The following is a 16,318-nucleotide window of genomic DNA, read 5'->3' as shown; positions in this document are numbered from 1 at the left end:
GAATTAAAATGTGTTTAATGTCAATTTATTAAGCATGCTTTCATTTTTTGGTTTCTGTGCTTTGCTAAAGTGTGACAGGGGCATTGTCTCCCTGAAAAGGCCAGTGCAACTTCTTTTTGACTGGGGAGGTAATTGAGCCAGAAAGGCTTGTGTACTTTTGCACAATGGCATCCCTCACAAGTGACCTGGCTATACATTTTGGTGATTCATACGTTTCCAAATAAAGAGGAAGAAAATGTTTCCAAAATCCATTTTCACGGAGGCACTGCCACTTCAAAATAGCTCTTTGACGTTATGTTCCCACTGTTGTTTAAATGAAATAGTTGTTACCAAACTGTTCTGTTCTTTTGCAGTCTGTTCCACCAGTTGATGGTGACAGTGACATAATCGCATTGGGTCAGAGACCGAAGCATCCAATACCAAACATCCCATCAACACTAGACAGGCAAACCAATTGGATCAAAGATCTACCTCTTCCCACACCAGAGCAGAAGATGCGTCAGGAGGCCCAGGCCGTTACGTCCTGTGTTATTCCCATTAATGTCACTGGTACAGTCCCATGTCTTGTTTATGAAAAGAAAAGTCATATAAGGTGAAAGCTTTGGCTTCCAATTGTACTTGGTTCTATGATGAATGAAGACAACTAAACTTATAGCTTGACAGTATGAAACTTGCTATCAGTCCAGGGAGGACTGTGGTAATATTTCTCGACTGATATGCAATTTTAACTTTATCTTAATGTTTTTCCTCCCCCTCCTCTCGTGAGGAGCATGTTTCATGCGGGGTATTCTGCTACAAGCATTGGCAACCATCCAGTACCTAGCCCCAGGGCCATTCTTCATGTGTGAGTTCAGACAATGAGCACCAGCAGACTTTGTGAGGCATCATAGCCGGTGCTGTCCTTGTCTCTCGACCACACATGAACCGCCAGGAATCATTCAATCGTGACGTGTAGGAGAAACCCTTGTTGAATTAGCCTTGCCTGGGAAAATACAAATTATAATAAGATTGCGATGTTTTAATCAGGAGAGTTGAGAAATATTGTAAAACCCCAGCCATTTCTCCAAAGATTTAATCCTCACTGGGAATATAATTGTTTTTTTGTAGATGTTCAATGTTCAAGATCATGTGTGCACCTTGAAGAACATTTAATGCTCAAAATATTGGCTTGCTTAAATAAGAATACAAAATTGCTGGAAATGCACAGTGGAGTGAGCAACACCTGAAAGAGACAGTCCAGTTCATCTGTGACTTCTAAATGAAAAGTTGTATCTGAATGCATTCGAATGAGAAAACTGCTGTGTAAATGGCACATTTTGCCAGAAAAAAAGCATCTTGGGGAATAGAGTTCTTCTCCTGCAAAAACCCCCACATATGTTATGCCAACCTTTGAGACCTCAGCTCCAACCCAAACCAAGATCAGATTAGTGCAGGGTTCTCATAACTCTTGCCTGGGGGAAATATAACCCGTGACTGGAGTCCTGTAGTTCAGTGGTTAGAGCACTCGCTTTGCAAGTGAGAGACCTGAGTTCAATTCCAGGCAGGGCAAAACCTTGGGCAAGTTTCCTTACTCCACACGCCTAATAATAATCCCTCCAAAAAAACTAAACAATAATAAATTGGTCATTTTCAATCCATGACTGTTTGTGGGACATTGCTGTGCGCAATTGGCTGCCGCGTTCGCCCACAAATATACAGTCAATTCACTTTACAGTATATTCTGTGAAGCGCTTTGGGACGTCTAGAAGACGTGAAAAGCGCTATATCAAATGCAAGGATTATTATTAGTATTATTTAACATTTGAGGGGTTTTCTGCAATAGCAAACACATTTTAGACCCTGGTTTTTTTTCCAGGCTATTTATGCTGCAGTTTTCCTTTTCAAGTGCATTTTCATTTCCATTATCCTATCTTTCTCTTTCAGATGGTGATTGACTTGTGCATTTCTTGTTTTTTATTACAGATCTTTAATGTTTTTTTACCTTTATATTTCTGTTAATTTCTCTAGTTGTTTTTAAATTATGATTTTTTAGCCAGAAAAGCTGGAATAGTAGAACATTCGTATAAAGAACAATTGTAAAATACCATTATGATTAAGTTAAAGTATAAAGAAATTGAACTGCAGTTTTCTATTTTTAAAAAATCGAAAATGCCAGGAATTAAGGAAAATTGACAATATGTTTAAAGGCACATTCAGTGTTGTTCACCTGGCTAGTTTTTAATGTAGACAATGTGTTAATGACACTTGGCTTGCCAGCATGCATTTATATGAAGAAATCCCATTATAAACAAACAGCCCAAGGTAGGTCATTTTGCTGAACAGTGGAAAGGTGCTCTTGGGGCGTGCATTACGCAGGTGTTTGTTGAGTGGTAATTCAATCGCTTGATCTGGCAGAGGTGGCCACAATTGCGCTACTGACTCCAAACTGCTCCTATCAGCGCTTGGCTTGATGTCATTTATACACTTCGGCTGTTGCGCAGATGATGTAAATAGCCTGCAAAGCAAGCTGGAAGAAAACAGGCATGCCGTTTAGTGTCAGTGATGCATGTAGTATGAGGGCAATGTAAATTATACCAAGTCAAAGTGACACACAGTTTCCCAGAATCAGGCTCAGCTCAGAGGACAAAATTGTGCTGCTGGTTAAAAATTAGCATTTTTGTTCTATCCACAGGATTGCTAAAAGCAGCAGGTGGTATGGGTGAATTGTGTGAATTTGAGATTACCTATCAATTTGCAATTTATCCTCTCAGTATGCTTGGGTCCCTATGTGAATGTATGAGCTATAAACCATCTTGTGTCACCTCCATAACTTTTTTTTTGCAAGACCTGTTGAAAGCTTTCATGTAACCAGGTTCATGATTCTTTTCATACCTACCTGCATGTTACAATCCAGCTGTAGAAATATCCTTAAACACCAATTTGTCACTCAATACTTTTCTAATTTAAATTGCTTGCCAAGCTTTACAAGCGACTTATACTATCCTCAGATCTCCAACTGTATAAATGGATATTATCACGCTATGTGACATTGGAAAGAGGTGGAATATTTTCCTTAATAATAAACATTGGCAGGTGAGGTGCAGCAATGGCCTAGTGGGTAAAGCCACGAGTGCAACACTAGGCTGTCAAGACTGTAAGGTTGTAGAGTAGAATCACAATCTGTGCTAAACTAGCTTATCTGAGCCAGAGTGTTGCAATAGGTCTCAGGATTCCTAGTTAGGGAGAGCAAAAGAGATCAATATTCCTGCTTCTGAGTGCGATCAGTGTGTGAATGTTGGGTGATGACAGGATTGAGAATAGCTTTGGGATCATCTGCCGGGGGGGAGGGTGGGGGTCAGACTAGCTTATCAGCACTCACTATCAAGGATCTCACACATGAAATATGACTATTTGGGTGGAGTACTTGAGGACAAACTGTCATGATCTGGTACTAGGGACTCAGCGGAAGAAAAATTGTGTCAAACATCGTTAGGACAGGAGGAGGAGGGAATGGGAGAAATTTGTAGATTTAAAAAAAAATCTAATTTTTGTAAAAACAATTTTTTTTTGCCGACTGTTTTTGAAACTATACTATAGTTTGCACAGTTTCCCTTTTCTTAACTGCAGGAGTGGGTTTTGAGAGACAGGTCAGTGGCCGGTATTCCTTCGTTCACCCTCAGTCTGTGCTGCAGAGAAGACGGAAGTTAAGAAGGCGAAAAACTATCAGCGGGATTCCCAGACGTGTGCCACAAGAAATAGGTAAACCATTCTAACCTGTTATGAACACCAGATGATTCAAATGAGAATCAAAAACTTTTTTCGAAATAAGAAAAGGCCATCAAGCCTTTTCGTTGCTTTTGGATGCACCTAGACAGTAGAACAATGGGATATAGATTTAGAGTTGCAAAGGGCAATCTCAGGACAGACACCAGGAAGTATTTATTTGCTCAGAGGATAAATAAAGACTGAAATGTGTTAGGGAGGATGGTTGAACCAAGACCCTGCAGTTGTTTGTTTTTTTAAAAAAAACAGCTTGGTGCTGCGAAGAGAGAAATGTAGGATGGGTATTCTGGAAGATTGAGATCAAATGGACTGAAGGGCCTTCTTCATCCGAAACTCTCTTGTGATCTTGTGATTCCCAACCCCAGCTATCTACCTTCTCACCTTAACCTCACAATCCCTTCATGCTCCAGAAATGCATCTCCATATCTCTTGGATTCATTTATATTATTCGCTTCATTGACCCTCCCTGGTAATGGATTCAGCAAGTACATTCATGACATGTAAAATGATACCACTCGCTTCTCTACTCCTAATTTCCTGATTTTGTTTTGAATTGGGTCTAATATTTATCAGTTCTGCAAAGCTAACTTGCAATTTAGAAAGACGTGTCTTTTATTGATGTATAATAAATATACAACAAAGCAAAGTTTAAGCTCAGAGAGGACACAGGAAGAAGATGGAGCAGGTTTATCTCTTTCAATCCTGTGGATAAAAACACCTTCTTGTTAACTGTTATGATCGAATAACTAGGACTGGCCGCTATCAGTCTTGTACTTTCATTTGTATTTTTGTGCTATCTATCATGGAGCAGGTTATTCAGAGTATCTCATATTCAGCATTATTCTTGTAAAAGTGTTATTTTTTATATCATAATAAGAAATGTATTGTTTATGTTCGACTAACTTTATTTTTCAGAATGTGGGATAATCCTTGATTGTATATTTTATTTATTATATATAACAGATTCTGACGAGTCTCCCATGGCTAGGGAAAGGAATGTTATTGTACATGTCAATCCAGACTTAGCCTTACATGGGGATGAGATGAACTCCACCGGTGGACGATCTGGAACCAGGGACTCAGAGTGCCAGACAGAGGATATTCTAATTGCTGCACCATCAGCAAGACGGATCCGTGCCCAACGGGGCAATGGTATCCTATCCTCATTGTCCCATTCAGCTGGCAATATCACGACCCTAGCGGATGGCTCAGATGCAATGTTTCCTGCACCAACTGACAACCATATTCGTTCGCGTAGCCTTTCCCATGAAGGCGCGAGAGTTTCATTGCTGCCGCGTGAGCTGAACGATGAGGATGAGGATGAAGACGATGATGATGATGATGAGGAGGAGGAAAGTGTTAGCGGTACGCCTGAAAAATATTTGGCAAGCTCAGAGAGGACACAGGAAGACGATGGAGCAGGGTTATTTCTTCCAAGCCCACATAAACATCATTCAAAGGGTATTACTGTTCAACCAGAACAAAGTCCAGAACATAAGGGCCAATTGGCAAAGTTATCCAACTTTGCACAAGAGGGAGACATGGGTAACAGTGAAATCTCCTCAAACTCTGATACCTTTGGGAGTCCAGTCAACAGCATCTCCAGTGCAGGAGCTCTCTTAAGTAGTCAGATGGATCAAAAGGAAGATCACCAATCCTCCAGTGGAAACTGGAGTGGGAGTAATTCAACATGTCCTTCACAGACATCAGAGACGATCCATACTGCATCTTCACCTCCACTCACAGGATCGTCACACTGTGACTCAGAATTATCATTGAATACACCAGCTCACACAAACTATGATTCATCAGCTTTCCTACTGGAACAGTACACATATCAAGGGGATAAGATCAGAGGTCACAGAGCAAACTCTTTTACTTCCACGGGGACAGATGTTGTTGAGGATCTCAGCATGAGTAACACAAGTGATGCTGAATGCAACTATGTACACTATTGTCATGATGCATCTTGTCATCAAGATTTTAGTCCAAGGCATTCAAGGACCAATAGCTTGGGATGTCCAAGTTTCACTAGCATGGGTACTTGTGACAGCTTTCTTGACAGACCATCCTCATCTAGAACTGACTCGGGCTCACATTTTTCTGTTGATACTGAAGGCTATTATACTTCCATGCACTTTGACTGTGGTTTGAGAACTACTAGGAACTATATTCTTAACTATACATCCCCGGGCTCTGATGGAATCCAGAGCACAGGATACACTTCAGAGTTTAGCGAACTTCCTCAGCGGGATCATTCGGAGCCAAGAAAGCAGAGCCATCAGGGTCCAAGTATTGCGTTCAAGAAGCCAAAGGCAAAGCCGACCCCACCAAAACGCAGTTCCTCGTTGAAGATGAGTGGAAGTGGTACAAATCAGAATGAAAATAGCGAACCAAAGACAAACAATGGGCAGGATTGGACTGCATCTTCCAGAGATGCACAAAAGTCTTTGCAACTGGACCTGAGTCTTGCATCGGACAGGTTTAAAGGTTCCATGCTGTCCAGTAAAAAGGACTTTCCCTGGGATCTCGAGAGTGAATATGCAACTGACAATGAATCATCAGACCCTCAGTTTAGCTCTTCTGACACAGCAACATTAAAAGATGAAGGTGCTGTGCAATCAGACTATGCAGGTCTCTGGCTCCTAAACGATTTAAAGTCTAATGACCCATACAGGTCACTGTCCAACTCCAGTACTGCCACAGGCACAACAGTCATAGAATGCACAAAGTCTCCAGAAGGGTCGGAGTCCCAAACATCCCAGTCTGAATCACGTGCTACTACCCCATCCCTTCCCTCAGTTGATACTGAATTTAAACTGTCTTCTCCAGATAAATTGGCAGGCTTGGCGTCACCGTCTAGTGGGTACTCCAGCCAATCTGGAACTCCAACCTCAACCTTACCTACACCTCTTTTCCCTGGTCCCCTGTCTCCATGCAGTGCTAAAAAAAAGCCAAAAGTACCAGAGAGGAGGTCTTCACTACAGCAGTCTTCCACAAGGGATGTAAATGTTGCATCAAAGAAGGATCTTGAACTACCAATTATACCTCCAACGCATCTTGACCTAAGTGCTCTTCAGAATCTATTTAAAAACAAGCCATTTGCTCAGAAGAAACAATTACAGGTCTCAAACCAGGACAAACAAAAAGAGGTAGCAGAAAGAACTAATGGCTCCCCAGTCACGCTTGCCATTACCCCTTCAGTTCTCCAGTCTGTGCAGCTTCGTTCAATTAGCAAAGCCAAGGAACTCAAAGAGGAACACAGAGAAGATCTTGACGAAACGCAAGAAGCAAGCAATATGGTGACTGTATTGTCACCAAATAAAACTAAACTTAACAGTCATAATAAATCATTAGCTACACAGAAGCAGGCTGAATATTCCAGTTTGCCTCAACAATTACAAGTCCTATCTCCCAACAAGGCAGACACAGATGTTTTACATTTAGAAAAACATAATGCACTTTGTCCAGAAAATAAACTGAATGAAGAAAGAATTGGAGCTATACATTTGATTTCTACGACAGAGAAGCCTTTAACTCAACTCACAGAACCTAATGAGGCTGCAGGGTACATAAACCTTGAAAACGAGCATACAATTGCAAAAGCAGGTTGTCAGGCAGTCTCCAGTGGCTGCAGCAGTATGAACGAAAATAATTCTGTCACAGAAAGCGGTCGACAAGTAAAAAAGCAAGACTTCAGCGAACTTAAGACGGATGCATCGCCAATGTTATTACAAGAAAAGAGGAATGAAGAGAAAGCTGGACGTGTGTGTCCACCATACAGTAGAGTAATGGAAAGCTTGACTATTGTAATACAGTCCCCTGAAACTGTAGAAAAGATAGAAAAGAAACTTGACTTTGACGCAGCTGATGGTGATGAAATTGCACCTCAGGAAATAGTTCAACCAGATTCAATAAGTACTCAGAGGCTTGATAAAGAAAGAGAAGAGAGAGCAGTCATGGCACCAGACAGTTCTCCTGAAAGTGTTACTGATGGCAGAAGAGCTGCTGAAATCCTGTGTGAGGGGGCAAATGACAGCCAGGACAAAGACTACTTAGGTAAATATTTTACTAAATGTTTTTGGACTTTCTTTACCGGATCATTGATGTGATGGCACCATGCCTGCTCTTGGCATTGTTGAAAATAATTTTAAAAAAACACTCCAACAAGCTAAGCTGCCTTACATAGCTTCGTTTTCAAATCCCTTCATGCCCTAGCACCTCCCTCTCCGACCTGCTTACTCCCCAACCCACAACCTGCTGCCTCCACTCGACTGACTCTGGCCTCCTGCATGTCCCTCGTGCCCTCCATTCCACCACTGGTGGTCGTGCTTTCAGCCATTATGCTCCAAAATGCTCTGGAACACTCTTCCTCTATCTCTCCATCTTGCCCCTTCCTTCTCCATCTTCAGATCTTCCACTTGAAGACCTTCCTCTTTGATCGTGCCTACAATGAGCTCTCCCCTCCCCCCGGCTTGGGGTCGTGCTCCGCCACTGTCGAGTGCTTGTGGTGAGGTGCACGATATAAATGCAAGTTGTTGTTGTTGTTATTAAGATGGACGTGTTTGACTCTTTTCAGAACAAGTTGATCCTCACCCTCCTCCCTCTTCCTCCCACACACCGTGGAGAAACAGTCCAGCATTTTAAAGCAATTATCACACATATAATTATATATTATCACATAAAATTGAATATAAAACAATTATTGAATATATATGTAGAATGTGAATGAGGATTTTTATTTCCAGATCCCATTGTGAGGCAATTGCTCCAAATAACCCTCAGATTTTCTTATTTATTTAAAATACAAGTCTAGGCTTAGTTGCTAGCATGCTTGCCTGAGTCAGCAGGCTGGTTGTAGGTTTCATCGCCATGTCAGGGACTTGGAGACTCAGTCTAGTTAGGTTCTCCAGTGTGCTGCTGTGGGAATGCTGCATTGTCAAGAGTGCTATTCTCATATGAGATGTTAAATGAAGGTCCAGTTTAGCTATTCAGCTGTGGGTCTATATGAAAAGAGAAGGGAATCTCTCCTGGTATTCTGAACAACAATACCCCAGATTTTTTTAAAAAGCGGTCATTCACTTCATGGCTGTTTATGGAACATTGCTGTATGCAAATATAGCTGCCACATTTGCCCTACAAATACACATTTACAACACTTTTGTGCTTTGGTGTGAAGTGTTTTGAGGTACTTCAACATGATAAGCCACTGTTAAACACGAGAATTATTGTTTTTAGAAATTCAGCTACCATCAAGACTATTTAGAAGTGTGCCCTATGTAGCAATTTTTTTTACATGGGATAAGAACTGTTCTCTGTTAATAAGATTTGCAATTTTGCCTCTACATACTTATAAATAAATGTAATGCAATTTCTGTATTTAAGAATTTGCCAAATTCTGGATGCTCTGAAAAGGCTCTGTTAATGAAATAAATCTAGACCCAGGTGAAAACACTTTTATATTCTCATGAATATTATTCTCATGTGATTCAAGTTAACGATTCACCTTTTAATATGTTTTTTCGGGTGTGGAAGGCTGCAAAGTTTCCTCTTTAATGTCCTTTAATAAGACCTTAACAAATTCAGGAAGCCTTATTTTCTTGCTTTTCACTACAGTTTCTCACTCTGTTTTTCGCAGAGTAGCACTAAATACAGATGACAGATGATTTGTTTGTTGAGGTCCTGCCCTTGTTTAGTGCTATGTCCTTTCTGGTAAGATTACTAAAACTGAGCAATGTCAGAAAACAGATCATTAACCTTTCAAAAGTACGTTATTCCATTTAGTCAATTTAGTTAATCGGGAATGATTTAATTTAATGTATTTTCATACCACATTCCATTTAATACGATGTGATCTTTGTCGTTTATGTTAATGTAACTATAAAGATTGTGGATGTGTTAAGGTGGCCTGTGGATTCTGGAGTCTTATTCAGAAGGGCTAAATCCAAGCTCGAACAGTCATTGAGACTTATCCACTTTCTGGGAGTAAAGGGTTACCATTTTTTGGGTAAATTGGCAAATGAAATGGGGTTTTAGTTTCTGGCGGGAAAGAAGAAAATTCAACAAAGAAATATTCCTCTCCTATCTGCAAAGCCCACCAATTGTCTTCTGACACATAGCAACATTGAGCACAGCATTTCAAAACTTCAGCAGACCCTATTGAAGGAGGGCAATATGCAGGTGGAAAGCAAATGAAAGGCCTAAAATTAATTTTTTTGGTCGTGATTTGGGTTGATAGATTTTTAAGAATAATAGTGTTGTCCCATTATGATGTTGATTTCATATCAAAATATCTTTCAAGTAATAATAAAGCCTGGATAAATAAGAATGAATACTGCTTTGGGCTAGAAAAGTATTACTTTGAAGCCAAGCCTTGGTTTTTGCAAACCAGCACCTAAATTCTCTGAGATTAAGTGAGCATCTGCTGGAGAGAGAGAGGACATGGTCCATATAAGACAAGTCAAATGGTGTAACTCTCTGTAGTTTCTCTGCAGACTCTTAAGCAAGTTAATCGATTTTCATACGTGTCAGATATCTGACTGTCCAAAAAATAGCTTTTTTAAAACAATTCTATTGCAGTTTCCCTTACCGTGAAAGTTGTATGCACTAATATGCATACTGATTATATGCAATGAACTTACTGAGGAAATGGCACTTCTGTTTCTTATATTTAGATGCTGGACAGAATGAAAGTTATTTAACTTCTCCAGTGGATTCCCAGACTGATGACGATAATGTTTTCATATCACCAAGCAGACTCCGCACCACAGAGGATCTCTTTGCTGTGATTCACAGGTCAGAATCTTTCAAACAAGAAAAACTTGGATTCACACTTAGAATAAGTTGAATCCGAAATGGTTCACAACAATTTCACCCCCATTTTGGGTACAACTGCCTTCTACTGCACCACATTTTTGGGCCAGTGTAAAAAATGTACTGCCCAATCTTATTAAAGCCCTGGAATACAATATTTAGATGGCAGTGATAAAAAGTACTGCACAAGTAATGAAACCAAGCTTAACCGGGTCTCAATAAAATGTTTGTACAGGACTATGTAGGAGCAAATATATAAATAGTTGCTATTGATTCTAAGGATTACAATCCAAAGAAGCTGAAGTGGTCACCTGAATGAGTACTCTGTGGGGGGAGCAATGATAAGGGAAAAGCCTGTAGAATATAGGGGGAAATGAAGACTTGAGATCCTGGAAAGGAACAAGTTAGTGTCAGGGTATGATATTTGTGGAGTCCTGTAGCTCAGTGGTTAGAGCACTCGCTTTGCAAGTGAGAGACCTGAGTTCAATTCCAGGTAGGGCGAAACCTTGGGCAAGTTTCCTTACTCCATACGCCTAATAATAATCCCTCCAAAAACCAAAAACAATAATTAAATTGGTCATTTTCAATCTACGACTGTTTGTGGGACATTGCTGTGCGCAATTGGCTGCTGCGTTCGCCCACAAATATACAGTCAATTCACTTTACAGTGTGTTCTGTGAAGCGCTTTGGGACGTCCTCCCGACGTGAAAAGCGCTATATCAAATGCAAGGATTATTATTATTATTATGATGAGTCTTAAATTCAGCACAGCTACAGAACCACAGAAAGAAGGAAGCAATTCATAAAGCACTTAAACGGCAACCAATCTTCCTTGATCCACCAAGGGATGGTCAGGCAGAGAGGACGGGAGTAGTTACCACATGACATCTTCTCATTGTATAGACTCTGCCAATTGTACATCCTCTGTATCACGGAAATGCTCTTTGCATTGCCTGTTACTAGCATAGAAATTCATCACTAAGTTTCCTACTTAATTATTTTTATGAAACACTTGGTTAATACTTGGAACATCAGGAGAGTTTTACTGAGATACATATCTAGTTAGGTTCTCTTGATCATCAGTTCCCATTCTTCATACCTCCCACCTTGTGAAACAATGCTTATGTTTTATCTAATGTAATGACTTTCAGTGAATTAATGGCTCAGAAATATATTTTTTTCCTTTAAGATCCAAGAGGAAACTCCTTGGAAGGAAAGATTCTGATGACGCACCAAATGTAAACAAACCGAGATCTTCTCCTGGCAATTCTCCAGTAACTCCTCTGGCTGTTCAGAAACCGCCTGGCCCTATTTATAGGAGTGTCCGGAAATCCAACACTTCTCACGAGGAGTTTAAGCAACTGTTGCTTAAAAAAGGCAGCCGGTCAGATGTAAGCTATAGATTATCTGCCACTGAAATCCTGAAGAATGCAAGTCCAGTTTCTCCCAAGTCAACAAGAGAATCGTCTCCAGAACAGGCTAAAGAGGCTGAGGAAACTTGTCTCTTCCCTTCTGGATGTGAAATACAGTCACCAGTTTCTCCATACTCTCCGAGGTTCAGTACGGAAGGAATCTCCTCCAGGAGTTTTGCCATGACTACATCTTCTCGGCCAAGCCGATCTCGAGCCCCTCCAGCAGCTGGTAGCAGTCGATACAGTGTCCGAAACCGCTTCCACAGTACACCTATGCAGGTCATTTCTGAGGGCGAAGCTGAGAACTCAGACGGAAGCCCTCATGATGAAAGGACCTCACAGAACACACAATAAATCATTTCTGGGGGAAGCAAGAAATGTGAAAGTAACCTAATTGTGCATGTGGTTTAGATTAGCAATGTTTACACTGAAAGCTCTAAAGACAGGCTGAGTTTTTGTTTGAAAAACATTAAAGATAACAACACTGCCTCCCAAGGGTATTTAAAAAAAACTACTGAAATAATGGGGATCTTTTAACGTAAATAAAGTAATTGTTTCTTGAAACTCTTACTAAAGAGATAACACTTGCTTTGTTACATAGGCTATTTTTTTGAAGTATCTACGGTAAAGCAGAAGAAAGATTTTTCGATTATTCCCTAATAATTAATTAAGACAAAAAGCAAAGACTGTTCAAAGGCTTTATAGGTATGGTATTTTGAACTGGATCCCTTTAATGGGCTACCGAGGGAGAGCCATTTCCTAAAATAATTAACATTTGCTTGAACAATGATATGACTGTTGAACGAAACATATAGTGCAGATGTTGGTTCTTCGTGTTTCAAACTAAGAGAAGATTTTCTAAAACAATGAGATACGCACAGCATAGAGTTTTAACACCAATGTAAGTACCATCATTTTGGTAAATTTTAAAATACGTATTAATCCTCTGAGCATGTCACATTTTGTAATTTACATCATCAAAACATGCTGCAAACTACTGTACTGTATTTTAAAGTCCACAAAATTATAAAACAATGACGATGCTAGATGAGGGCAAATACATAAGGAACATGTGTTTTTTTAAAAAAGAGTATTCTGTGAATCTTAATCATACCCTATCATTTTACTGTATGACTTGACAGATCACTGGATTAATGGTAGTCCATTCTGCATATTATTGCATAGAATAAACCACAATGATTTGGGTGGATTTTTTCTGTTGATCCAGGTTGAGGTATCCTGCTATAGTTATTTTCAAAGAAAAGATTTAATGCATAATAAAATAAGCAGTTTAAAATAATTATACATTCTCTCAAGCAGTCTTCCATTCCAACTTAAATGTAATTAAATTGTACTATTTACAGAGAAAATACTTTTACACACTCAAAGGATTAATACTGTACTATCTAATTGTGATCAATTAGTTTTTTTAACTTGCTAAAATCATTCTATAACAATATTGAAAGAAACTAAAGAAATTAATATTTTTGTGATTAATGCTGAGTTACCAGTGAGTAAAACACCAAGATTTGCATGTTTGCAAAATGCCATAGTTTAAGATCTTTTGTACAAACATTTCACAACAAATGATGGGAGGTGGGGATGAAGAAATCAAACCGTGAGGCATTTTAACACGGTTTATTGTATTTGTTACTTTATAAATACTCTCCCATATTATTGTGAGTGAAGTAATCTACAATCATATAGTGTACAGAAATCTATAAAAATGGGTTTAACTGAAAAGACAAAGGATAGGTTTTTATTGCAGTTTATCAATAAATGGGAGGGAAGAGCAGTGAGTATAATAGGTTCAGGAAGGAATTTGTGATGTTGGAAATTTAAAAGAATGGAGAAGAGAGAGCAACTACTTCATAAGTACTGAAAATGGATTATTCAAAACGGAAGAAGAAAAGGAGTAACAGTGAGAGATGAGTGATATGCGAATGGGTGTGCAAAAGGGATTTTTAAAAAAAAGTGCTGATTGGTCCAGAAGTGTTCAGTAAAGAAACTTTGAGAGACGATGGTAATCCCGTTTAAGATTACGGAGACTGAAGAGGAGAAAGCAACAGAGAAACTGAAACAAACAAATGCAATGTTCCAGAATACCAATAGTAGCAGTTATTGGTGGACAATGATCAAACTGACATAAAACATTACATTTTTTGTTTTTTTTAAAAAAAGGACCTGCTTTTATTTTGGTAAATAGGATGATCCCTTTGGTTTAATTAAGTGTGTAACCTAGAGCAAAGCACTGTTGATATGTTTACTTGAGTGTTTACTCATCAGCCTTGATCAATTTGAATGAATCGACTGTTACAAACATTAGAGCTATCATATCTAACCAGACCCACATGTCAACTAGAGCATCAATTACACAAGAAACTTGGGAGAATAAATTGCACAATATATTACAGTATTCGCAATTTTTTGTCTTGGCTACTGATAAGGTTGCTCCTGTGATATCAGTTTCCTTGCAGTATGAATCAGTCTCTAAATTACTACTAATAAATAAGTCAGGGTTTATGAATGACCACATTTATCTGTGTGATATGAGCTGTGAATTAAGCAACACGTAACAGATTTTAGTCACTTCGATGTGTAAAGCACACAAAATAAAAAAGAGCTGATGCAGAGGTTTCCAGCAAAATGACTATATCAACTGAAATCCATATTGTGCCATATCTTCCACCTAGCGTGAATATATGACTACATGAAGTTATTTAGAAATGAAGAAAAGAAATTCTTCTGGACAGTTTAGTTGTTAAAATATATGGTGCATAATTATCAAAGAGACTGCTTAAGATTTTTAAAAAACACACACATAGAATTACTGATGCTCTGACAGCACTGCCATCTTTTGAACAAGGTGAACTAATTATATTGTATGCATTAATTTTGTGGACCATCATTCCAGTGTGTGTGTGTGTGTGTGTTCTGTTGTTTGCACTGAAGTGTAAGACAGTGAGTGTTTGAAATTATGCGGCTGCTTTCTTATAGCATCTGATGATTCCTAATTTATATAGGCTTTCTTCCTGTTTATTTGGCATACAAGGATCTGCACAGTTTAAATAAAAATGTAAAAGGTCTCTAAAGAATTATGTCTGGGTTTTTTGCCAAAGGTTGAATGAATGCATCTAACTGCATAGTGGCAGAGTTTAAAAACAAATATTGGTTTTGGTTTATTGTATAAAAACAAATTAAGAGAAGAATACAGTGTAACTGTATTGGTACTAGAACCAGTTAAATCTGGAAGAAAAGAATGATTTATGGATTTGCAGCAATTTTATAATTTTTTTGTAATATTTGTAAATATGGACTTTTTAAAAATGCCGAGATGCTTTTTGTAAAATGTTTTCAAAGTTTACATTAATATCTAAGCCTTTGTATATTTTAGAGCTGTGCAACACTTTTAAGTCTTGTATTTATTTTTAGTAAAAATTGTGAAACTTTCCCTGTGAATTCTCCCCAAGTACAGTACATTTTGCCAGTCGAGTCTGGCTGCTTTGACAGTGTGCATAGAGGCTGACAATAAATGTGACTGCATTGGATCGGCAGATAAACCTGTTTGTTTTTTTCCAATGGTTTAATTGTACCGCATTTACGCTGGTGTATTCCAAAGCATCCAGAAGGGGGCAGGAAAGGTGGCCGAGGCCAGGACGCAGGAGACATTTGGGAAACAGCTTGATACTTTTTCATCCGAAACAATCTGACCGAACATGGCTATTTTACTCTCCTCTCAACCTGTACTGGTTGTGTGAATGCTTCACTCACACAGATGAGCTCAGGAAAATCATTTGCTTATACAAATGATGTGAAAATGTATGGTGGGAGAGGTGAAGAAAAGACTTACTTGTAAATATTTTTGCTGAAATCAACCTTTCCCGTTTCTGCAGCTGTACTTTCTTGATTGTGGACTTATTTTTGATGATCTTTGGACTGGACAGTGCTTCATTGATGGGCTTCCCTTGCCAAGGAATGCTCATGATGTTGGAAAGCTGGCACCAGTAGAATTTCTACATCCCTTTATTCTTAAAATATTGAATGGATTGCAGATCATTTCAGAAACTGCTCACAGGCAACTTGACATTGCTATTAACAGATGAGATAAAGGCAGGAGTAAGGGACTAAAAGGATAGCTATTTTCAGAGAGACAATGTAGACTCAATGTGGCTCTGAAATAGCCACACGGCCAAATGGCCTCCTTCTGTGCTGTAAATTTCTATGGTTATTAAACTGGTCAGCCACTTGTATGTCAGGCTGGCTCATTTGGTAGCATTCATACCTGTGAGTCAGAAAGCTGTGGGTTAAAGCCTCAAATTTCACTATATTGA

At 39.1% G+C, this 16,318-nt stretch overlaps 1 protein-coding gene across 1 annotated transcript in view; it reads left to right on the top strand.

Annotated features, from left to right (window-relative positions):
* Positions 1 to 15,547, top strand: part of nhsb (Nance-Horan syndrome b (congenital cataracts and dental anomalies)) — an 85,899-nt gene extending 70,352 nt beyond the window's left edge. Inside the window, exons 5-9 of the mRNA XM_042334176.1 lie at positions 354 to 549; positions 3,607 to 3,738; positions 4,726 to 7,821; positions 10,437 to 10,557; positions 11,765 to 15,547. Coding sequence (XP_042190110.1) covers positions 354 to 549; positions 3,607 to 3,738; positions 4,726 to 7,821; positions 10,437 to 10,557; positions 11,765 to 12,341 — 4,122 coding nt within the window. The 3' untranslated portion in view covers positions 12,342 to 15,547. The remainder of the gene's footprint in view (positions 1 to 353; positions 550 to 3,606; positions 3,739 to 4,725; positions 7,822 to 10,436; positions 10,558 to 11,764) is intronic.
* The last annotated feature ends 771 nt before the right edge of the window (positions 15,548 to 16,318 follow it).

This window comes from Callorhinchus milii, unplaced genomic scaffold (assembly GCF_018977255.1).
Source record: "Callorhinchus milii isolate IMCB2004 unplaced genomic scaffold, IMCB_Cmil_1.0 Scaffold4, whole genome shotgun sequence".
NCBI classification, from domain to species: Eukaryota; Metazoa; Chordata; class Chondrichthyes; order Chimaeriformes; family Callorhinchidae; genus Callorhinchus; species Callorhinchus milii.
This window is presented reverse-complemented; position numbering and strand designations above follow the sequence as displayed.